Raw genomic sequence first — 24833 nt, 5'->3', positions numbered from 1 at the left:
AAAATACACACATTATTATTAGTAGTATTGTTGTTGTTGTTGTTGTTGAGGAAGTAAAGACACCAGATTTGGGGGGGAGTGATGGGTGATTGGGGGCCCATATCCCTTTTGCCCGGGGCCCTTCTTCTGTCCAGATGTTTTACCTCTGACACATGTTCCGTCTCTCGGTATACATATACATTATAGGCATGTAACATGTTTCTTCTGTTGTTTACATCCCAGTGAAGTATTCCTCATGTCTCTATGGTGGTGTGTCTCTCAGGACCCCTGGGTCCTGAGAGACACACCCCCCCCCCCTCACCATGTCCCCCTGCTCCATGCCAGAGCTGCCACAACACAGCGGCTGGTTAAGGGTGATTGAGAGAATGCGGCAATCTATTGGCTGCAGGCTTAGTAAATTTCAGGCGGTGTAGTCCAATGGCAAGCTAGAGAGAGAGAGAGAGAGAGAGAGAGATGGAGAGAGAGAGAGAGAGAGAGACCTGGTTTCTCTAACACTAATCTTGTCCTCGCAATACACTCTGCTCTATGAGAGCAATTAGATTCAGCACCGTTTCCAGTGCCTCTGCAATGACTCATTGAAACATCTTCTGTGCTGATAAAGCCGCATCTCTATCCACACACACACACACACACACACCACACACACACACATACACACACAGGACGTATAGCTGCTCCTTCAGTGCACATCGGGACTGCGCTTCTTCTTCTTCTTCTTCTGACTTTGGATTTTTGCAGAGCAGCAGCAGGCTGGACGTGGACTTAATTGTGGGTTTTTTATTTCCCCCTATGAAGTCGGGACTTACATAAAGAGTATAGAGGCGGTGGAGACACAGGCTGAGGTAAGTGTGGAGACTCACGCATTTTTCCTTCCAGCAAGGGAGAAAAACACACGAAATTTATAGACAAGCGGCTGGATTTCTGTGCGTTTTTTCCTCCTCATCCTCCTCTTCCTCCTCCTTCTCGTCCGGACGCGCTTCAGTCTCACAAAAGGAGCATAATAATCCACAGGGGGATTCATCCACATCCACATTTACTGTTCACCTCGTAGTCCGTCTGACAAATCAGAACTTCTTAGAATAAAGATTATTATGGGAGCAGGCGTAATGGAGAGATGTAAAAACGCAGCAGCAGATTTCGGATTCTTGCGCACTTTTTTCATCCGACTCCAGTTGTAAATGTTGATGAATGCATGAATGAATGAATGAATGGATAGCAGTGATATTGATTTGTATTATTAATAAATGTGTGATTGTGATCAGTGTCATCTCTGCGCACACACATGATGGTGCCTTTTTTTTTTAACCAAACTCGGTGCCAAAAAAGCAACAGCTCGGTTAACTTTACAACGCCACCAGGATGAAGAAGAAGAGAGAGAGGTGGTCGTGATGGTGATGTGACAGCACAAAGTAGTCCCTCCAACCCCCTCCCCCCCCCCTCTCTCCTTCAACATGGCAAAACCCATTTCACACCTGCGTTTTCTCTCCACAAGTCGTTTGTGTGTGAACGAGGCGCAGCAGCAGAGACGAGCATCTGCCAGCAGCTCCATCTCTCTCTCTCTCTCTCTGTCTCTATCCAAGCAGCCACAAGATGGTGGTGTAGATATCTGGATGTGGATTTTGAGGGAAAAAGGGGGGCTGGGTGGTTTGTGGGGTTTTGAGTGGGGTTTGTGCCTGGCATGATTTTTTTTTTTTTTTCACAGCTACACTGCTGCTAATGCTGTGATGTTCAGCTTGTATTCACACTGGGTGGCATTCAGTGTGTGTGTGTGTGAGAGAGAGAGAGAGGTGCATCATGGGCTGCAACTGCTGCACACTGGTTTAAACAGGGGGGGGGTGACCTTGTGTGTGTTGTCATGCACTTCTTACCTGCTCCAAGATGGAATCACAATGCCCACAGTGGCTTTCAGGCCCAGAAAACAATGTTGCCGTGTGTGTTTGCTATGGGAAAAAGGTGTAGGTGTGACCTCTTTTGCATTTCAAATATGCTCTATCGTACAGAAGGGTAATCACTGATAATAAATTCTGATGGGATACATTCCTAAAAAGCGTGATATCCTCCTCCAGTGCAGCTGAGCTTTTGAGTGTCTCTGCTGTAAAAGCGTCGGCTGCCTTCCTTTCGCCATCTTTAGCAGGGCGAAGGGGGGGGGGGAATGGCCAGGCAGGTGTGAGATTCACACCGTCTGTGATTGTTTGCAGATTATTGTTGTTGTTTGACGGCGACTGAGAGAGCCGGACACGTCTAACTTCCAGGAAATCTGCATGTTGACGTGTGTTTACTTCTGTGTCCAATCAAACAGTCACTCAATCATTCCCCCCCCCTCTCTCCCGGCTTTGGCTTTTTTTTTTTTTTTTTGGTCCATTTTCCAACAAACTGCACAGTTCATCCAGGATGAAATGTCAATTTAAAAATCAAACATGTCCAACATCACTCCATAATCCACTCCTCCTGTGCATGTTCCGAATAACATCGAAGGATTCCTGGAACATGTCACGGCGAGGAAATTGCTTTTATTGTTTTTGCCAGAGAATAATCTTTGCCTTTAAAATATGCACTCACGGTTTTGGCCTTAAATCTTTTTTTTCATTTTTAATTCCTCCCTGTTGTTGTTTTTTAAAATGCACAAAGAGAAGAAGTCATTTAGGGTAAAGACTGGAGCTAAACGTGGCCAACATGTTGCAGTTTTAATGCATCCCAAATAGAAGTAATCTGTCATTATGCTCACTGTGCCTTGCATCTGCTTCCATAATGATGTCATCTACCATGTGCAGGCCCTCCGTCATCATCACATTCATCTGACAGGCGTGACATGCAGATGCTGAGCAGGCAGTTGTTTGCTGATCTATCCAAACCGTACGCACACAGACACATGACTAGCAGGTAAAAAACACAGCAGGAGCCGTGTAACATGCCGGACTATAGCCTATCTGCTGTTGATATTTATTTTATTTAGTGTAAGCAGAGCTAGTGAAAGCTATGAAGGAGGGATTATTGCACAGTAAGACATCCTGTTGTACATCAGTCCCCCACGCATTCATTACTACTCCGTTCGTGTGCGCGGTATGTGGTAGTGAATAGAATTGGACCGATCTGTTAAAGCTGCAGAAGGAAGAGGTGGAGGGAATATATGATTAAAAAAATATATTTTTATTAAACGGTCGCTATATCCTGACATGAGACAGGTAATCTGAAAAAAAAAAAAAAAATCATGTGCCTCTGTGTCCTCCGGTGCTCCTAACGGCATCTGCAAGATTTCACAGACCGGAGGATAACAACCAGTCAGAGCTGATCTGGAGTCTGCCGTCTCTGAGCCAGCTGTCAATCACTCGCAAACTCCGATCAAACGGTCAAACTAGGCAGCGCTGATGAAATATGAATCAATATTCTGTCACTGTAATGCCTATTTCTCGCTTCAGATGTTTTCAGAATCATCTTGTAGTGTACTGTTGAGCTGTAAAATGAGAATGACCCAGAAGCCATGTTGAGATCTGTTGAGGAAATACCAAGCACAGCCAATAGGAACACTCTCTCTCTCTGAAATGACCTGTGATGGTATCCCGGCACGGGCTAGATTTTTTTAAAAGCCTGTAAACAGAGCCATGAGGAGGTGCAGAAGTCTCTCAGAACACTTGAATTACAATATGCTGAAACGTTATTATGGAATTTTTGCCCAATGATGCCAAAAAATGTCTGCCTGCTGCAGGTTTAAAGGGTCATTTCAACCAAAAATCACAACAAAAAAAATATTTGTTCATGCTAGCTCACTGTCACACCGTAATGGGACACTTAAATAGAACAGAGCCATCGTTCGATCGCCAGCCTTAGATCAGCACCATGGACAGCAGCGATAGCGCCACATTTAAACCAGCCTTAGATCAGCACCACGGACAGCAGCCAGAGCGCCAACTTTAAACCAGCTTCAGATCAGCACCACGGACAGCAGCCGTAGCGCCAAATTCATCAACGCTAATTTAACAGCGTGCCCTGAACTCAGCAGCCAAATATTATCACGTACACAGATTACATTAGGTGTGCATTTTCCATCAGATGTGACGTAACTATTACAGTGCTACAGATTTCATCTTTAACCATATTTGGAAGAGTTATGAGAATGTACATTTTCCTCAAGAAAATGTGTCAATAGTATTATTTATTAAACGATTTGTGAATGGTAGCACGAGTTTCCACTCCAAACTCATAAGGGGCATGGAAGGAAGAAGTGCAACTTCTTCCGGGATGCAAAATAAGCTTGAAAGCAAACTTACCCCGTGTTTGGTTCATGGTAATTCTGCCTCCATGTTGGGACACAAACTGTTTCCGTCGACATCCACGCAACGTTTTGGTAGCTCGTTAAATGGTTGGCCGCTGTGTTGAAAGTTCTTTTACATAGTTGAGATGATGGTTGTCTCCAGGTTGCTGCTCCTGCACATTAGAGCACATCTGCATACAGATGAACTCTTCTGAACTTCCCCACATTGTGCCACTGGGTGACATTTCAAAGGACATCTGAAAAAAGGAGAGGCATTGCACCAAATGCAGGGTGGCTCAGTGGTTAGCACCGTGGCTCCTCTTGTGTAGAGATTCTGTTCTTCATGTGTCCATCGTGAAGAGAGGCACAGTGTGATGACTCTTCCAAATGATGTATAGATAGCAGCACACATTCTTCTTCAGCAATCTGACACGCAGCATACTGATGTCTTCCATCACGTTCGGGTTCGTCAGAGGACACTGAAGACATCCTACAAACCTCCAGGTCACGCAATAATCTTATTAGACGTTTTTTCATTAAATCACTGAGCCCCAAATTCTGTTGACGTGCACAACATGCATCTTAAGTAGCCGGTTTTACCATAATGCGTGATGCTGGAGTGTATTCTGGAACCTTTTAGTGTTAGTCTACAGTATATTCTACAAATCTGCAAAGATGCAGTGTCTCAAAGGGTTGTGGCCCTGGCCAGTGGCGGATCTAGAGAAATATTCATGGGGTGGCAAGAAGGTGGCATGGAGGCAGAAATATATATGTTGATTTAAATGCAAACAATCACATACATCAATATTTATTTGGAAAAGCCCCCATATGAAGATATTTTAACTCTAGAACATGAGTGAAGCATTGCATAGAAATACCAAAAGTTGTCTGAAATTTCCAAATATTCAGATATTTTTTCAATGGAAGAAAACAAAAAAACATACATTTTCCTAGCCTAAAATGTGGCCATAACAGATCATTACATTATACATGTTAATTTTTTTTTTTTTTTAACAGATTATTTTTCAAATTATCTAAATTATACGTGTTATATTTGACACTCTTTGAATGAACTTTCACTGACTTGTGGGGCATTTTGTTCGGAGCTTGGAGCGAGTGGTTTTAGCGCCCTTTAAACTGGCTGCTTTTGTACGTAGAACTGATCTCAAACGCGAACATGTTCGTCTGCAGAATGAGCCGTTTCAGAGATGTTGCAGGAAATCAGGAGACACTCGTAAGCACCGGTGAATATTTGGGTTTAGTCAGGTTTACACCGTCCCTCACACAATCAAACACCAGATACTATTACTAAAAAAACAACCCGCCACTATCCATCTGCAGCCGTTCTATATTTATAGTATTTATACAAGGAGTCTAGGGGCGTCGTCTCCTGCTGCATTCACTTGCACTTGGACACTGGGACCGATAGAAAATGTGTTTGGGACTAACATAGATGTTCCCCGGGACGCCTTCGGGACGAAAGCGATTTGTAGGCCTATGTATAACGCTTATCACTTAGTAAGTGACAAACCGACATGTTAAATCCAAAAAGGACACACTAAACTACATAGATAACAACAAATCCGTGTTGAAATCAGCAGGTATAGTGTTAGTAATGTTAGCTGTTATCAGCCGTTGGGCAGCACAGTCCTGCTTTGCTAAATAACGGAGCTAACAGCTAACGTTAACAGAGGTTGCATTGAGTTACATTATGATGCCTTCAAGTTCTATTCAGTAAAACTAAACCTACATGTAAAACTTTGCTTTTGGTCAGTATAAAACCGTAAATAAAGGAGTGGATGTTGAAGTGCATGGGATTTATTGTTTTGTTTTTGGAAATGGTGTCGAGAGTCGTGGAATTTATTGGTATCGATTAAAAGTTCTGGTATTGTGACATCCCTCGCCCTGGCAGTAATTTGCAGTAGGTTTAATAAACCTGACCCCTATCATGGTCCAAATGATGCTTCAGCAGCACAGACATAACATGTATGTATAATATATACAGTATGTAATTACCAGCTGCTGTGGTTGTGTTGGCGTCTGTGACATTTCATAGTTAGGAGGACAGGGTGCCTCTGACAGGATCATTTCGTAATGATTGAAATGCAAATGACCGAGAGCGCCTTCATTGGTATTCATAAGACTTATCTCCTATAATCATTAAGAGTGAACAATGTTCGCAATCTCCTGTGTGCGTCTGCCAAGGAGAGCCACGACTGGAGCACGCTCTGCATTCAGGCCCCCGAGCCGTCTGAAGAACAGTGTGTCATAAAACAGCACATTATTACAAATACTGTACGCCGTGTCAATCTATCACAGGAACATTTACAAGCACATAACCTCAGTGAACAATGAGCAACAATCCCACCTGTGCAACCTGTCGCCACATTCACCCCTTTTCACGGTTTGACTGTTTCTGTGCTGCCATGTGAGGCGACTGCACACACAGCCGCTGATATTCTCCATATACATTTCATCATTATGTAACCGCTCTTTTAGGCAAACAGCCAGCGATGAGCAGCCTGTGTTTGTTCTCAAACACCAAACAAAATGATGTGCTCAAGGCAATCTGTCTCCTGTTGCTAGGATATCTATACACAGTGATGTTAGATAATTAAAAAATATACTTTAATTTCTGTACAGTCGCCATAAATTGAGCTATTTAATGAATCAATAGTCTTTGTTAACATGTTTACGTCTTTACACTTTAATATGAGCTCAAAGCATTTAGGAGTTAAAGTAGACAATTTTCCTTATTAATATGCAAATGTGTATAATGTAATCAGCGCATAGAGGAGAAGCTGTGGGGTAAATATGAAATGTTCTATTCTTGGTCCCTGTGTTCAGCAACCCATGGCCATAATAACACTGAATAGAGACACTGGTAATGTGTTGCCTGCACTTTCATGATAGATGGGTAATTATGGTGTTATTCTATATGTTTTCTTATAGTTAACAAACCCCACAAAAAGACCAAGACCAGTAATGTGTTAGTCCACCTCGTCTGTGGCTCTCAGCTCCAAGCCCATGTTGTTGTAAGACTGATTCAAGTATTTGTGGAATATACAATTTACATATACATTTATACATAAAGGATTCAGTGATTATCCCCCATCATTCGGCAACGGCCCCAGACCCTCAGGGAACCTAAAGGCTGCAGGTCCACAGTGCAATTAGTTTGCGGTGATTGAATTAATTCATTTCAATTAAGTGTGTCTGCTAATGCTGTATACACCACTAAAGCACAAAAGGCCTTTAGTAAACGTATATATACACAGTACTGTGCTTACATGGTGCATTTAACTACATAAAGGTGTGCTTAATCAAGTTACCACAAACTAATTACTTACTAATTACAAAAGCTGCAAGGGACTGTAACTCCTCCACTACCCATGGAGAACTTCAGGGATCAGTCCTTGGTCCTTTACTAATCTCATGCATACCTTTATTTCAAATGCATCATATCAGTATTTCTTCTTTGCAGATGATTCCCTAATTTACATCTTTGATTCTGATATCATGCAATGTGACGTTATCTGGAAAGCACTTTACTTGTCAAGTATTTAATACTCTTATCAACACGGGAGTGGACAAATATGCTCCTTTATGCAAATGTATGTATATATTTATTATTGAAAATCAATTAACAACACAAAACAATGACAGATATTGTCCATAAACCCTCACAGGTACTGCATTTAGCATAAAACAATATGCTCAAATCAAACTCAACAGCTGTCAGTGTGTCAGTGTGCTGACTTGACTATGACTTGCCCCCAAACTGCATGTGATTATCTTAAAGTGGGCATGTCTGTAAAGGGGAGACTTGTGGGTACCCATAGAACCCACTGTCATTCACATATCTGGAGGTCAAGGGACCCCTTTGAAAATGGCCAGGCCAGTTTTTCCTAGCCAAAATGTAACGTAAGTTTGAAGTTTTCCTTCACTCTAGCTTTAAAGTTGAGCCCGCTACAACCTAAAAATTGGGAGGGCTCATTACCTCAGTATTTCTAAAATCACCCTGATGGAAGACTCCTCATACAGTGTACATGTGTGTCCATGGGAAAAATCCCACACTGTGATATGACTTCACAGTCAGTTTAAATCAATACATGATCAACTCTGTCCCCGACCTGGCGACACTCCATTAACAATGTGTTAGACTGTGATGTGGTGCACTTCAAAACAACCCAAACAGCTTTTATTAACGGTAACATTTGTGGATCAGGACATGTATTTATGTACTGTGTAATGTGAGAAATGTCCTCAGGGCTCTGTCACAGTGTCCACAGAGACTCTCACTGACAAACACATCATCATGTTAGTCTCGATAGGGTTCCTGTTAACAGTCGTGTTAGACATTTGTTCATGGAAGTCAATTCATTAGCAAATCAGGACTACCAGGCCACCTTTGGCAGGTAAATAAACCAACGTTTAGGACAAATTAAAGTTTTGACCTGATCATTGCGCTGGATGAAAAATTGAAGGATCACCAAAGTTATTACAATTCATCCTGAGGGAAACATGAATGTGTATCATGAGAATCCATCCAACAGCTGTCGAGACATACAACTCAAAACCACAAATGTCAACCGCTGTTTGCTGGAGGGAAAGTCAGGGGGTCACCTGAGAATGTCTTAACTTTGCTGAGATATTTCAAAGTGATGGACTGACTGACCGACATTGCCATCCATTGAGCCACACAAATAGAAATGAATAAATAGTTGGTAATTTGAGTCAGCTGTGTGGCATATTGCGGTCAGCCCCTCTCCAATTACATCCAGTAGTTGTACAGACTATAATAGTGCTGCATCTTGCATGTATTGTTCGAAATTCTCTGCGGACTGCGGAGGACATGAAATTGTCTCTTCCATTGTCCAATTGTCCCTTTTCAATTACACCTCTTGTTGAACATGTTGAACATTTTATTATTTCCATGCCTGTGTTGTGACCTATTTCTGAAATATTATAGCGCTGCTATCACCAATTTTAAGTAAATAGAAAAAAAAATGTCATGACTTCACGTTGAGTGGTTTTAGAAATGAATGAATCTGTGGATTACAAATTGATGGTAATGTACAATGGTGTATTATGTGATTTTATGTATGATGTGCTTTTCTGTATTTTTTCAATTTATTTCCTTTTTGCTTAAAAACCAGGGACAAGGTCTGCAAATTAGCTACAGCTAGAAGTCCTATATAGGTTGCATTGTTATCGGTTGCACTTCAATTAAGTGTAAAAATGCCTATGTATTGTCCCTGTCAAATGAACCAGTAAATAAATAAAATAAATCTAAGGGGCTGTAAGAGAGAAAAATTGATTGATTGTGATAGACTTAAATCATCACTGTTTCAAAACGGTGTTTTTCCTGATGCTGTGAGGTTGCTTGTGAGGACCTTGACTTTTGCCAATCATTGTAACTACCCACTAAGCAAAGACACGTCCAAAATACATCAATTTAACGTCTCTGTCGACCGTCCAAAAGACATCCAGAATAAAAAAGTTTGCGGCGTCTTTTTTAAACGTCTTTTTAACGTTCGACAGACGTCCAAAAAGGGGTCCTGGTCAGACGTTCAAATATTGAACCCAACTTGCACGTCCACCAGACGTACAAAAGTGGGTCTGGAACCGACGGATGTTATGCCCTGAACGTCTTCCTGACGTCACATGTTTACTGGGAACATCAACAACTCTCCTCCGACTGAGAGGAGGAGCGTGTCCGTCTGGCTCCGCTGGAGTTCCCAAATATCCGCAGGTGTCGTTTCCTAATTGAAGGAATCTGATAATGAAGTCTGTGTGCATCAGTGTGAGAATGTGTGGCCATTAAGGGCTGACTTCCTCTGAGATGGACACTAAACTACATTTGCCAATTGAAGAGAATGTGTCTGTTTTTGTGTGAAACCAAGCAGACATCAGTTTAACTATAGATTTTAGGACATTTTTCTGAGAAATTCAGAGATGAGAGCAGCAGCAGCAGACATTTAAGAAACTATTTTCCTCCCCAGTTTTTTTTTTTTTTAAGAGCTTGTTTACTGCAGTCTTGAAGAATGCCTTCTCTTCTCATCGCCGGCTCCACAACATTGTTAGCGAAGCAGAAAGTACGAGGCATTCTTTGCCTCGGTTTTTGCCACTTGTCAGCAGGTGTCATTGATTGTTACCATGGAAACACAGCTGCTAGCTGCTGTTGATAACACTGATAACATTCAGCTATGTGGTTGCCAGTTCGTTGCACAACCTGCATATTTAATGATCGAGTGAAGTTAGACTCAGACAGACAGACAGACAGACATGCAGCTATACATTAGCTATAGATATTTGGGTTAATCTGAGGATATGGCTCTCTAGTTTTAGGTAATGTTTAGCTTGCCATCTGGTGTAGTGCAGGGTATACACATGTTTATACTGGGAGTGGCCAAATGTATATATATATATATATATATATTGAGGCCACAATTTACTAATATGTACACACAAGATATAATTCTTTTCCTGAATTTAATTAAATCGTTCCCACGTTTTGATGAACTTGAATGTGCACAAGATAGTACTGTTACGCCCCACCCTTGGGCAGCCCTACTGGGGCGAACAACACTCCCAAAACTGACCCAAACCAACCACAGGAGACACCTTTAAAACCCTCAAAATCCATAGGATTTATTAACAAAGACATATGAAAAAAAAAGACTCTTCTGCTGCTGCTGGCACAGGAGCTTTTAAGCACTTCCCTTCCTGACCTCGTTGAGCAAATGCAGCACACCTGGGAAGAGCTACTTGAGAGGGGAAAGGGACAACAGCACAGAAAACATACAGCTGTAGCAGTACTTTGTGGCTTATAGTTTGACAGTTTGATCGGAGTTCACAACCTTTTATTTTGTTAAAGGTCCCATATCGTGGTCATTTACAGGTTCGTACTTGTATTTTGTGTTTCTACTAGAACATGTTTACATGCTGTCATGTTCAAAAAAAACTTTATTTTCCTCATACTGTCAGCCTAAATATGCCTGTATTTACCTTCTGTCTGAAACGCTCTGTTTTAGTGCATTTCAACGGAATTTTAATGGAATTGCGTTGCTAGGCAACAGCTTGGGTCCATGTTTACTTCCTGTCAGCTGATGTTATTTACATACACTGCAACAGGAAATGAACTGGGACACATTTAGAATGTTTATGTTTAAAACTGTGTAATGGTCTATATATTGTGTATTTGTGACATCACAAATGGACAGAAATCCTAACGGCTTGTTTCAAATGCACAATTTCTGAATATGGGCTGTGTGTATTTCTCCGTATATCGATCGTTTTGATAGTTTAACAGTATTTATATAGCACTTAAACCTGCTTTATAATATAAAAAAAGACATGAAAACCTCACTTTTTACAATATGGGACCTTTAACAACCTCAAAACATTTTTGCGCATTTCGATGGAATTGCGACGGAATTACAACAGAATTGCGTTGCTAGGCAACAGCTTGGGTCCATGTGTAATTCCTGGCAGCTGATGACATTCACATAAACTGCAACCAGGAATAAACTGGGACACGTTTAGAATGTTTACGTTTGAATCTGGGTAAAGGGTCTAAATGTTGTATATTTGTGACATCACAAATGGACAGAACTCCTGACAGCTTGTTTCAAATGCAAAGTTTCTGAATACTTCCCTGTGGATTGAGCGTTTCGATACTTTTACAATATTTATATAGGACTTAAGCCTGCTTTATAATAAAAAAAACATCTCAGTTTTTTATAATATGGGACCTTTAATATCCCCTGTGTTTAATGTGTCATCATGTAGAGACTTGAACTAAATATGTGTTACCTTCATTCCTACACCTGCACATGTTGATCAGGTTCATGCACGTGGCCTTACACGTTGCGCTTTTGTTCCTATGACACATAATACAGCTTGTTCTGCTTCTTGGGGGTGATGATAAAGTCAGCCGGCTCAGCTCATGTTGCCACCCTAATACGCGCCACCGTGTTGAGGTGGATTTTCGGCAGCCCGAACAGCCATTTTCTTGTTTGAGCTGATGTGTTTCCAGGCAGACAGGCCCCTTACATGACAGATCCTCGCAGCTGTAGTCGGTAACAGCTTCAATCCTTGTTCTCTTTCGCTAATCCATGCTGGGAAAAGTGTTTAGTTTAAAAAAAAAAAAAATCTTGCTTGCAAAGATTGGCATGTACTTTGACTCTATTAGCAGGAACTCCACTCATTTATTCATGCAGCCTTTTCATTTATATTTGATATCAGAAAGGAGTCAGTGCCGGTCAGCTTGATATTTAATAATTGATTTGGCCGGCCTTTTGAGTGGCACAGTGTTATTTGAGCGAGCGGGTAATTAATCAACATTTCTTTGCAGTCAGGTGTGAGATTTTCTTCAACCAAACCACTTAAAATATATGAAAAAATATGTATTCAAAAAGTGTCTACAGACCTGAGGGCAGTGGATTGAGGCGAGAGCTCGATCGGGAAATTGAATTAATGGGTGGAGTTGCCATCTAGTTTTAACCACGAGATCATGAGACTGTGAGACGCATCCAAAACCCACAGAGCTGGTTCGAAGTCAGGGGGGCTTTCCAAAGAGAATTAACTGTCATCTAATTATTCCAACCAATCTCAAGACCTCAGCAGGCCTCCACTTGTTTTTCTGAATTAATTTTTCCAAAAACCCCGTTTAAAAATTAATGTTGAAAATTAAGATATAATTCATTTGCATTTTTTTTTGTGGCTTCAGCATTTAACTTGTGATATGGACAGTGTAGTATTTTAAGAGTTTACAGCGATGCTAGCGGAACTGTGAGGCTGTACTTGAGCTAAACTTTATCAGCAACATGCTCACAATGACAATGAGAATCAGCTGTATATATATATATATATATATATATATATGCGGTTAGCACTGCCGCCTCACAGCAAGAGGGTCACAGGTTTCTTCTGTGTGGAGTTTGCATGTTCTCCCCGTGTTAGCATGGGTTTACTCCGGGTGTTCAGGTTTCCTCCCACAGTCCAAAGACATGCAGGTTAGGTTCATTGTTGACTCTAAAATGTCCCGTAGGTGTGAATGTGAGCGTGAATGGTCGTCTGTCTCTATGTGTCAGCCCTGTGATAGTCTGGAGACCTGTCCAGGGTATACCCCCCCCACCCTTCGCCTAACGTCAGATAATGGATGGATGGATGGATAGTGTGTGATGTGGTTAAAGTTCACTCTTCTCTCTCTCATTAAAGTAAATTCTTCAGAGTTGAGGTTATTTTTGTCACGCTACTGACATTACAGATTGAATATTTAAATTATACTGTGATCAAACGGTATCAGGGGATCCCCACAGTTAGCAGGATTTATCCTCTGGGGACCATGAACATGTCCTGTATGCAATTTTTTTGGGGCATTTGGACTGACCAAATGACCAAGATTTATGGCGTTAAATTAGTATCAAAACCCGCGCACGCACAGAACAGTATCTGGATGGAATAGATAGTGGCTGATGTGGCGAAGGCAGAACCTGAAGAATTCATGAACACGTGACACCGTCGTCCAATCATAAAGCACATAACACGTGACCATCCACTCCTCCAAGTATCACAATGTTGTATCTGGGAAGCAGTTGAGTATTAGCATTAGATAATAGCATTTGAAAAGTACCCAATTGGCTAAAATTGGCACATTTACAGAAATGCCAACAACAATAATAATGAAGAACACCCCCTGACTTTGACTTTCGACAGGTTTAGGAAAATAATTTTAAGACAAAAGATGTTGAAAGTGACCAATCAAAAAGGGGACACATCAGCCACTGTTGCACAGTTATGGCACAGATCACAAGATCACAAACTTGGTGTTCACCAAGATGATTTTTGAATGGTCTGATTAATAAATGTAAATATAATGCTTTGTTTGTGTTGACAGTTTTGTTGTCCAATGTGCTCCAGGCTCTGTGGATTTTTAATGCGTTCCGTGACTTTTTCTCTCCTCCGACCTGCCGGAAATCGCCCCGTCAGAAACTCAACACAGACTTTGACTCATCATAAAATCTATTCTGGGGCATTACAAGTTACAAATTATACCACAGAAATGTCTTGGGGGTGCTATAGCTCTTCTAGAGGTAGCTACAGCACCCCTGAGCCCCTCCCTGGTGCCGCCTAATCCTGGAACCCCCTGTTAGCTAAGGACAACCAAGGATCTGACAGTTGTTGGTTGATCTGAACCTAATGATTGCTGATGTGAGGAGTTAATGGTGTTAACTACTACGGCTCCTCTGCTACTGTATATAGACAAGTGGATAAACATAATTAGTGATGATGCTAACTTTTTTTCTTTCAGGATACCCCATCAAGCTGGAGCCCAGGTAACCACAAAGTATCCCAGGCCCTCTCCTGTTCTGGACAGGGGAGTCGTACAGCAGCTGCCAATCTCCATGCAGGCTCTCGGGATGGGGAGCTCTGAGAAAGCTGCTTTGTCTGGCTGGAGCTCCTTCGCTCAGCTCGCAGCCTGAGGAGGAGGAGCGGGAAGCATCTCGGTGGAGGGGCAGGGGGAGCGCCGAGGACCGCCGAGGACCGCGACCTGCCAGGCTCAGGCTCAGCACAGCGGGAGCATGTCAGCGCCGGGAGGCCCTTCATGGATGTGTCGCTCCGCAGCTGCGGCCAACCTTCTGCTGTGGATTGGGCTGGCGTGCGTCTGCGTGGCAGCCGGTCAGGCCCAGCAGCAACCCGTGGTCACCACCAACTATGGGAAATTGCGGGGAGTGAAGGTCACGTTACCCAATGAGATCCTGGGACCGGTGGAACAGTATTTGGGGATCCCGTACGCGCTGGCCCCAACGGGGGAGCGGAGGTTCCAGCCGCCGGAGCCGCCCATGTCCTGGCCGGGCATCAGGAATGCTACTCAGTTTGCGCCGGTTTGTCCTCAGTTCTTGGAGGACCGCTTTTTGCTCAACGATATGCTCCCCGTGTGGTTCACCGCCAACTTGGATACAGTGGTGACCTACGTGCAGGAGCAGAGCGAGGACTGCCTTTACCTGAACATCTACGTCCCCACGGAGGATGGTAGGTCAACTGAATGTGTCTCTTGTCTTCGTCCTGTTTGTCTTTATGTTGTATTTCACACTTCCTTGTGCAGGTCTACCCTGAACTTTGAGGCAGTACTTCACTGAAGGTCTCAGTCCTTTTCTACTCACAGGAAACAGTGTACTACTTGTGATTCATCAAGATCACTGATTTGTGTTCTGGCCCCCACTAACCTTACAGCAAGATAGGGATGCACCGATACCAGTTCTTTCAGACAGAGTACAAGTACTTACATTTGGGTACTCACCGATGCCGAGTACCGCGTGCAATAGGACCCGAAAGATGGTGAAGAGAGGTTAACATTGCGCTGTTTAAAGTGGTATCGGTGCCGTTGTATCGGAGCCGTTTTGCGAGTACATGAGCAAAGTATCGGATCCGATACTGTTATCGGTATCGGTGCATCCCTACAACAAGATCATGGTGTGTACCTTTTAATATCATCATCATTGGAAGGTGAAGTTCTAACACAGCTTGTCATACCTGCCCTTCTACACAGGACTGCACTGCCCAAGGCTGACTGTGTGGTATTCTGATGATTGTTAAATTGTTTGGCAATATCCTCCACTAAAGTTCAATATAAACAGAAATTTATGGGGACATTTCTTTTGGCATTTTTTATTCGTTTACTGGACAGAGAGACGGCCAGAATACAACAGGGAACATTACGGTTCTATGAATGGATGCTGCAGCTCCTGCATTTATATTCCATCGCCTATTTGTTGCATAAACTTTTTTTTATCGTTTGCTTTAAAATGCTCGGATGGAAACATGGTTTTGTGTTTCCCTGTTGCGTAGTAACTCGAGAAAACCAAGTGTCCTTGTACACTTATTCAATGTCATGAGCCACTTTTTCTTTACATTAGGTCGGCCTTTGTGCGGCAGAGCGAGAGGTTTACTTGAAGCCAGTTTATATTAGAGACAGGCCTTTAGCTCTAATTCTCTCAGTTTGAGAAGTATATTTCCTTTATTTCCTAAGCCTGAGGCTTTTATTGTGAAACATTTTGCAAGACCTTGGTGTGAAAAATAACACTTTATATGAGAAAAGCATGACTATGCTGTTGAATTTATGAAATTTAAGCAATGGAAATGTACATTATGCTTAGTTGGCATGCACATTATATGACACCAGAAGTTTATCCATCCTTGGTTCTTATTGCACGGCTTGTATTTGGGGCATAGATTGTATATGAGAAGTGGATGTAGTCACCGTGACGTCACCCTTTGGTTTGTGGACTGCGGTTTTGAAGCCTGAAGTTCGGCATTTTGGCCATCGCCATCTTGGTTTTTTGCAACCAGAAGTGACACGAGAGGGTGTGTCATTGCGGGTCTGTAGGTAGGCATTATACGCCTATAAACCAAAAGTGGGATGATCGTGACAGTCCATGCAGGAGGCTGATCAATCCTTTTTATGGAGTTTCAGTCAGCACCATCAGACCTGCAGCAAACGCCGTCTCTACTGCTTGCTACAAAAAGCTCTTCAGCGCCGAATGGGCGAGCAAATCATTTTTAATTGGTTAATCCATCCATCCATTTCCTTATGGGTGCCCAGGTTGTGTTAATTTAATTAATAATATCACTAGGAATTATTGTTATATACTGCTGGGAAGTAGTGAAACTAAGTGATTAATCAATAGTAAATTATTCTAAGCATATAACTGCTTTTAATAAGACTTCTCTCTGCAGTTGAGGTCAATAAAGGCCCTGGTAACTTTTTGATAAATGACGGTATTCCTTAGTAAACATACTGTATTATCCCAGAATATGGTTGCTTTCTGAATAAAATATAATGAAGCTGCTGTGCTCTGTAACAGATGGATGCTTACAGCCAACATGCATGATGCAAACAAAGTGACAGGACCCAGGGGCTGGGTCTGCTAACCAGTTCCTCCCTCGAAACACTGATTGCATCCATGTGCTTTCATTTGCTACTTATTTAGAAATCATTCTCAGAGTTTATGCTGAAGATGCTTGATTATGGAATTGATAATGGTGGATGCTTCGGAGCAATTTGATTAAAAAAAACATAATTTTTGATGGGCAACTGTCACATTTTTCTCAGTTAAAGGTCCCATATCATGCTCATTTTCAGGTTCATATTTGTATTTTGGGTTTCTACTAGAACATGTTTACATGCTTTAATGTTTAAAAAAATATTTTATTTTCCTCATGCTGTCTGCTTGAATATACCTGCATTTACCCTCCGTCTGAAACGCTCCGTTTTAGTACATTTCAATGGAATTGCAACAGAGTTGCGTTGCTAGGCAACAGCTTGGGTCCATGTTTACTTCCTGTCAGCTAATGTCATTCACATACACTGCAACGGGAAATAAATTGGGACCCATTTAGAATGTTTAAAATCTTTGAAATGGCCTAAATATTGTATGTTTGTGACACCACAAATGGACAGAAATCCTGATGGCTTGTTTCAAACGCTCAGTTTCTGAATATATGTATTTCTCTGTGGATTAAGGGTTTCGATTCCTTCACAGTATTTATATAGAATTTAAACCTGCTTTTTAATTTTTACAATATGGGACCTTTAAATATTTTTTACTATTTTTTTTTTTTTTACTACAGCATACATTCTGTAAAAATCTGAAATCAAAGGAGAGACATGTATAGTATATATGTTTGGTCCTATCTGTGAATTAACTGTTCATTTTCCATCTGCATATTCTATGGAGATTATGTTTTTCCGTCACACACACATACACCAACAGGCCCCTTTAGAGGCTGAGAGAGAAAAGGGAACATGTCTGACATCTCCTCAAACAGCTTTTTGTTTTTCCTTTTAATAATGAAAAGAAAACACAAAACCGCCATAAATTTAATAATCGCTTTGACGCGATAGAGCTCCTTTGATTTTTCTCAACAAACAAAGTAGCTGCACAAAATGTTGGGCTCAGTCAGGGACAAGCTCATGCACGCTTTCTTTTCTTTTTTTTACAATGCATTTCTATTTCATTTTACAGTGAGTGATGTGTGGTAGCCTAATGGTGAAATTAAACTTGTTTCTTTGTGCACTGATTACCTGGGAGCCCTGCAGTCTGTGTTGCTATCAGGGTAAAGGCTGTTAGAGCGAGCACTTTGACTTGGAGTGGGTGTGGGGAGCACTTTACACACCCAGGTCCTGCCGTGTGCACGACTCAGAGTGTGTCGAACACGACCTGGAGTGTTTGGAGGTCAGAGGGCTTGTTTTAGGAGGCAGCGGGACGGTGTGGACGGCCTCTGGAAGGACACATTAACGTGTGTGTCTGGTTGAGATCTTTGACAGCTCCGGGCTAAATTTAGTCTGAGCTCTTGAGTACATGGTAGATTAAAAAAAAAGTGCAGGAGAGGGATAATCTCACAATCCCGTGTTCTTTCGGTGGCTTTTCTCGAATGATAAGTTATTGTACTGGAGTAGGGACCAAACACAATAAATCAGTGGACAGCATGTTTAATATTTTTTTGTGCCTGTTTTATGTGCATTTCTCTTCCACAATGACCAATGTAGTAGTAGCCAGTAATAGGGTTTTATCACGGGCCTGGGTCGGTCCACTTTAGCCGTGCCGTGCCAAGCCGTGATGACATGCGAGACATCCTCAGGGGGATAACTGCACCGAGCTGTGCTGCGTTCCTGTCTGTACTGTCACGCATCAGCCTTATTCTGCTGTTTACTGATGGTTTTCAGCCAGCTGTGTTAAGTTAATGCTTTTATTGTTAAAAAGTTATAGGGAAAGCAGTGTATCGGTCAGCAAGAAAGCGTAGCTTCATTAGCAGGTCAATAAAAACTGGTCTAACACACAAGTAAGGCTGCAGGATTTTGAGAAAATAAATTCTCATTTTCATTGAAAAACATATTAAAATGATTATGGTGTGATTTATTAATTGTATAGAATATGATTTGTGGACCAAGACATATCTGCAGCACGACAATATTTAAAGTTACGACTTTATCCTCGTAATATTACGACTTTATTCTCGTAAAGTTATGACTTTTTTCTCGTAAAGTTATGACTTTATTCTCATAATATTAAGATTTTTTTCTCATAATATTATGGCTTTATTCTGGAAATCTCAGATGTTTTTTCCCTCAATGTGGCCCCTAATACTCCATCGCACATCTGCACTTTGGCCCTCACTGCATTAGACTTACAGTATATACTATATACTTAGACTATAAACTGTGTTACCGTCATCACAATGCTCAAATGTTTTGCGGCTCCAGACAGATTTTTTATTTCTCATTTTGACTTAAATGGCTCTTTTGATAGTAAAAGTTGCTGACCCCTGGGTTAAGGAAAAGATCGCGGTTTGGGTTTAAATAACACAGGAAGTGGAATAACTTAAGTACGGAAGTCAAGTGACAAAACTTGACTTCACTTTTTATAACATTTGAGTAGCTGGAACCAACTATCAAAGTAGTTAGTGATAAATGTTCTTTTGAACAATTAATTCATATCAATTTGCTGTTGTTCGCATGAAAACATCATACAGTGTGTCCAAATTGCCATCCAAAATAATCCAAAATATGCTGCTGTTCAGCACGACCGCTATGACTCCATGCTTTCACCCAACAGGGGTTTTGAAAGGTTTTCATCAGACCGGCATTGTGAAACACTACATTAGTCCAGGCAGCACTATGTCTCTGAGCTATTTTTAATGGGTTATTGAAAGCAACGGGAGCCGCTGCTGTGTGTGTGTGTGTTTGGAGGTGAGGTGAACCTGTAGGAAAACAGAGCGCGGCGGGTTCAGACTGTACGTGAAAATCACCCAAAGTGGAGTTATGAGATGTTCAGACACACGACATAAAATGTTGCTCCACATCTGTGCATGGACCGAACAGTTTTTCTATCCCACTATTTCCCATTATTGTAAGAGACAAAAAGCGCGAGGAGCAGACGGAGAAAAGACTCATAATAGTGTGTCTCCTCAGTCGACGGAGGAGTGACATGTCTATCCCAGTTAGAGCTCCCCTCGCTGCCCATCATCTTTATATCCCCCGAGTTGGCCTTTTCAGAAATCCGGTGTAATGTCAAAATATCCTGCGAGCTCGAGGATCAGGGAGGGATTTATAGTTTTACTGCACCTCAAGTGGGTTTGACAGATTAAGCGATGCCTATTCTTTGTCATCTGATTTTTGAAGTTGAAAGAGGAAAATCCGTTGCCGCCTGCACTGAGCATGCTCAAACGACTGTATTGCCGTTTTCCTGCTGAATCCATTGGGCCGAGCAGACCAAGGTGCTGGCTGTGTGCAGCTGAAAAGCCCAAGAGCTCTTTTTCATTTGTGTGTACAGACAGAGAAGAGGCTATGAGGATATGAAGAGGAAAGAGAGGCTAGTTTGGAGTGGTGTTAAGGTCTCTGCAGTAGCTGCATACCGACTGGGGAGGTGGCTGTATAGTGAAGATGTTTCTACCTCCGCCGCCTTGTCTCTATTGTTTAATTGTCGACATCTCCCACATTAGCTCCGTTTTACTCGGCTCAAATGTGAAACCCAGTGCAGTGTTACAGCCGCCTGTTCCCTTCATACGCTCTACCAACAGCTTAATGTTTCAGCAGCAGCAGCCATGATTTATTCCAAGCTCCCAAAAAAAACCAAAAAAGCCATTTTTCAGCTTTTTGTGCAGCGTTGGAGCAAGCTGTTCAATGAATTAAAATACTCTTACTGCACTTTTTATACGGCGGAGATAAAACGAGGTAAAACCGAGGTAAACAGAGAGAGAGAGAGAGGGGGAGAAAACGGCTCCAAGACTGCATTTTCCGAGCCACTGCAGCTCAGTTTTATTTACTTGCGTCTCGATGCCAAACACATCAACTGATTATGTAATTTGTAGGGTGTAAAGTCAGCACTTCCACTTTATTTGGTGTAGCCTAAAGCTCAGATCTGTGCTACACTCAGCCACAGTCTGCCTGCAGTGTTGTGGGAAATAAAAATCATTCAACCGACGTTGTGAATTTCCATTTTTTTTCTGTTATTTTCCAAGGTTTTTGCTGGTATAGACGTACAACATTTGCTTCCTTTCTGCATGAGTTGGATGAATGCATTGATCAGGGACAACTATAACAATAATGTTCATTTCAGTGCTGCAAAATATTGCACACCACAGCGCCGTAGTATGGAAGATGTTAAATGCGTAAAATAAAAACAAATCAAAGAAACAAAATGGAATATATTTTTTCCATTTCATGTACGCATTTACTGTATATAACTGAATGACTTGGGTGAGCGACTGGGAGTCACTTTCACTTTCCAAGGCCGCATTAAAATCACAACACAGAAAACAAAGTTGCTGACGCAAGCTGACGGCAGCCACGATAGACAGCCTTTTTATCGGGACTGCCCATTGTTCCAACAGCCCAAAATTGGTGTAATTTAAGCATTTTAAATCTTCCATACTAGAGATTTAGTAGCGTTAAAAAAGTTATGTTGTAGTTTTGTTTTGTTTTTTGCCAGTGGCCTTCTTCATCAATCAATACCAATGGTGTAGTACCAATAGTGTGTCAAAATCTGGTTTTATACCTTCATTATTTGAGTTTAGATTGTGCTCACATGGAACACATTTCTAAATAAAGTTGTTTAATCACGTACCAGGCCAGGTAGTATTTTAGAACAGGAAGTACGGGTTGGTTTATTAATGTATCGTGACCACATATCACAAAACAGTAATGGCTATTTTGTCATGCAATAACTTCAGATTTGGAAAACTGTTCCAAGACCGCCACCCTGAACAGAAACCAGAAACCATCATGGCTGACCGTCACTCCATAATAAATAAATTGGGTAAAACAAAAGTCAAGTGAATCATCTATTTCTCTCTAGTGTTGTCTCAGTCCAGCATCCATTAGAGGAGCATAGAAAGCAATGTTTACAAGCAGCAGTGAGTGAGAGGGGCTTTTTTTTTAGCCCTGAGATTTGGCTTTCAGGAGGATATTTTCCCCAAGAAACATTATAATTGAACATCAATTAAAGAGAAAGCCCTTTGTAGGAAAGATGCAAAGACAACCGTATCTATCAGTATCAAGTCTCCATAATGGAAACTAAATGTGCTTTTTTAAATTAAGGTTAGTGCAGTAAATGTATAAAGCATTCCCGATGCTTTCGTTACACTACCATTATGACTATGAAACCAAAGCTGCCGAGGGGTTTCTTCCACAACAACCGTGCGGTGAACTGGCCTCCTCTCCGTCTACCCACTGCTGCATCTGGGCGCCTGATAAAACAGCAGTCAGGATATGACATTTGGAGTCTTGTGACATTCAGTGCTCGGATGCCACCAGGCTGTCTTCTAGCTCGCCTTGGGAAATATACAGGATGTCACATGAACACTGGATGATACTAATCAACATGGAAAACAGTTTGGACACTTCTTTCACTTCTGTTTTTTCTTTTAAGGCTGCGTTTATTATCATGTTCTCTAGCATATTCTTCTTCTGTGGCTCTTTTTGCTCCCCTTTAACTCAAACAAACCATTCATATACATTACTATGTTGTAAATGTTTGTCTCTAAGACCGTTTTATTATCAACAGCAATCACACCCATCTTCTGTTGCATTCAATAACCATTCACATGGTTCCTACATACTGCACGCTTCATGATACATCATCATTTTGCAGGTTTTTTTTTTATAGAAGGTTGTTTTTTTTGCTCACTAACTCAAAAACGGTCAATGCATTATCTCTTTATCTACCTTTTATTACATTTGCAAGTACAGATTTTATGCAATTTCCATTTTCTCTCTAAGCCCGTGTTTATTCTGTACCCCTTGCATACTTCTTCCAGTTATTAATATACTTCCTTGGCATTGTAATTAGCTGTATTTACCTGTACCTTGGGATGCACCGTTACCAATACTGGATCGGATATCGGGCCAATATTGACTCAAATGGCTGGATCAGATATCGGTGACGATGGGACCGATCTATTCAGTTCTATGTTTATATACTATATACATTATATACAGTCATTTTAATTCCTGTTTAAGTTTTGACCCACATCCAAATTTTGCGTGCACACGGATGGGCGGCGGAAATTGGAGAACTTTGAGGTACTTTGAGTGTCTGTTTTGCTGCAAGGGGAAATCAGCACAAAGTATAAAAAGATGCTTCCTCGTCACGATTCCACGTCAGCTTGTGTCCGTGCGGCCGTCCTTGCGGAAAGTATAACTGGAGCTTTAGTGGTCTCTGGTAAGTATGCCCTACTCAGTGCATCTGCCAGCAACATTGACTATTTCGTCTTTCAGCCTTGGAAACGCTCCCTCAGTCCATTCCCACAAGTTATCTTTGTGTGTGACTTGTCTCAAAATCTCACAATCATCCGACAGATGGTCATAGAATTTTGACAGGTAGGCATCTCTCCCTGACCCCTCGCACCGTCTCCGGGTCAATCCGCAGTCCCTCAGCAAGTGTCCAATGTAAAGTACTGCCTGTCGTCTACGTTTAGTTTGATGTTTATTCTCTTTGCACCTGGAGAGGAAGCGTCTGAGTTTCTCGTCGTGATCTTTGCTTGATCTCAGCTAACGGAACTGGTCAGATTTTGGTGGTGAATGTGGTGATGTAGCGTCCTCGAATTTGAGAAGAAATGCTTTACATCACAGAACACTTTTTGCCTTTGACATCTCTGGGAGGATGTCATCAATTGTAGGGAGGCAAAATGGCTTCTTTTCAGTGCTCGATTCAGTGGTTTTGGGTCGATGCAGATCCTCGGTTTTCCGTTCGGTTTTGTCACTGAGGCCATACTACTTATCCTGTCTGCGCTACGTTCCACTGGTGTGATGATCCTTTGTCTCTCCAGATCCTTCAGTTCCTCTTTAAGAGGTGCAATCATAGCAGCCTGCTCTTTAATAGGTTCACTTGGTGGTACACTGTTGTCTATTTCAATGCTGTATTCACCCTCCATGCAGCCATCACCGGTGAACATCATCATGTGTTCGTCACTGGGGCTGCACTGCGACGGTTATTTTTTTAATCCATCAATCTAACAAGCTGGGTTCAAGGGCAGCAGCAATGATTTCACACATTTAGCCAATCTCTGAATGTGGTCTCGCCCTCCCACCTTGAAGCTATCTCCTGTGCTGCAGCCGTTTTTGAAAGAGTTGACAGGAGCCGACTCAAAAGGATGCTTTCTGTGCTGGACATCTGGAGACAGAGACAGTTATATAAGCCTCTCCACTCAGACGGTGGCTTGCTCCAGTTCCTCTAGGGTCCACTGGGCACTCTTTTTAGATCCAGGTAGTGGATTTCCTCATGTCTGACCTCCGGGTCTGAAAGGGGTTGCAGTCACTGGCCACCGCTGTTTCAAGAGGCGACTCACCACATCGTTGGGTCTCTGTCTAAAACACACTTTAGTGGATCATGGGCCACGTTTTTTGGCTGCAGCTCGTTCTCCGGGGGAATCCATGCTTTGCCCGTGCGCAAAGGCTGTCAGGCAAATATTTCTGTAATTGATGACGGACGTTGACAAATCACCCCAACCCTAATCGTCACATCTTTCCTCATTTGTCAGAGGACCCAGTTCTTTAAATATAATGCTGTCATTGACC

General features: G+C 42.0%; 1 protein-coding gene across 3 annotated transcripts in view; it reads left to right on the top strand.

Moving 5' to 3' along the window:
• The first annotated feature begins 431 nt into the window (after positions 1-431).
• Positions 432-24833, top strand: part of nlgn4xa (neuroligin 4 X-linked a) — a 95972-nt gene continuing 71570 nt past the window's right edge. Inside the window, exons 1-2 of one of the 3 annotated variants that reach the window (XM_074627818.1) lie at positions 432-842; positions 14568-15289. In XM_074627818.1, coding sequence (XP_074483919.1) covers positions 14839-15289 — 451 coding nt within the window. In that variant the 5' untranslated portion in view covers positions 432-842; positions 14568-14838. Of the gene's footprint in view, positions 843-11007; positions 11154-14567; positions 15290-24833 lie in introns of those variants that run through there. The other 2 variants (XM_074627820.1, XM_074627819.1) reach the window with 2 other exon arrangements.

The sequence above is a fragment of the Sebastes fasciatus genome, chromosome 24 (assembly GCF_043250625.1).
Source record: "Sebastes fasciatus isolate fSebFas1 chromosome 24, fSebFas1.pri, whole genome shotgun sequence".
Taxonomy (NCBI): domain Eukaryota; kingdom Metazoa; phylum Chordata; class Actinopteri; order Perciformes; family Sebastidae; genus Sebastes; species Sebastes fasciatus.
The sequence above is the reverse complement of the archived record's forward strand: the minus strand, read 5'-3'. Positions and strand labels throughout refer to the sequence as shown.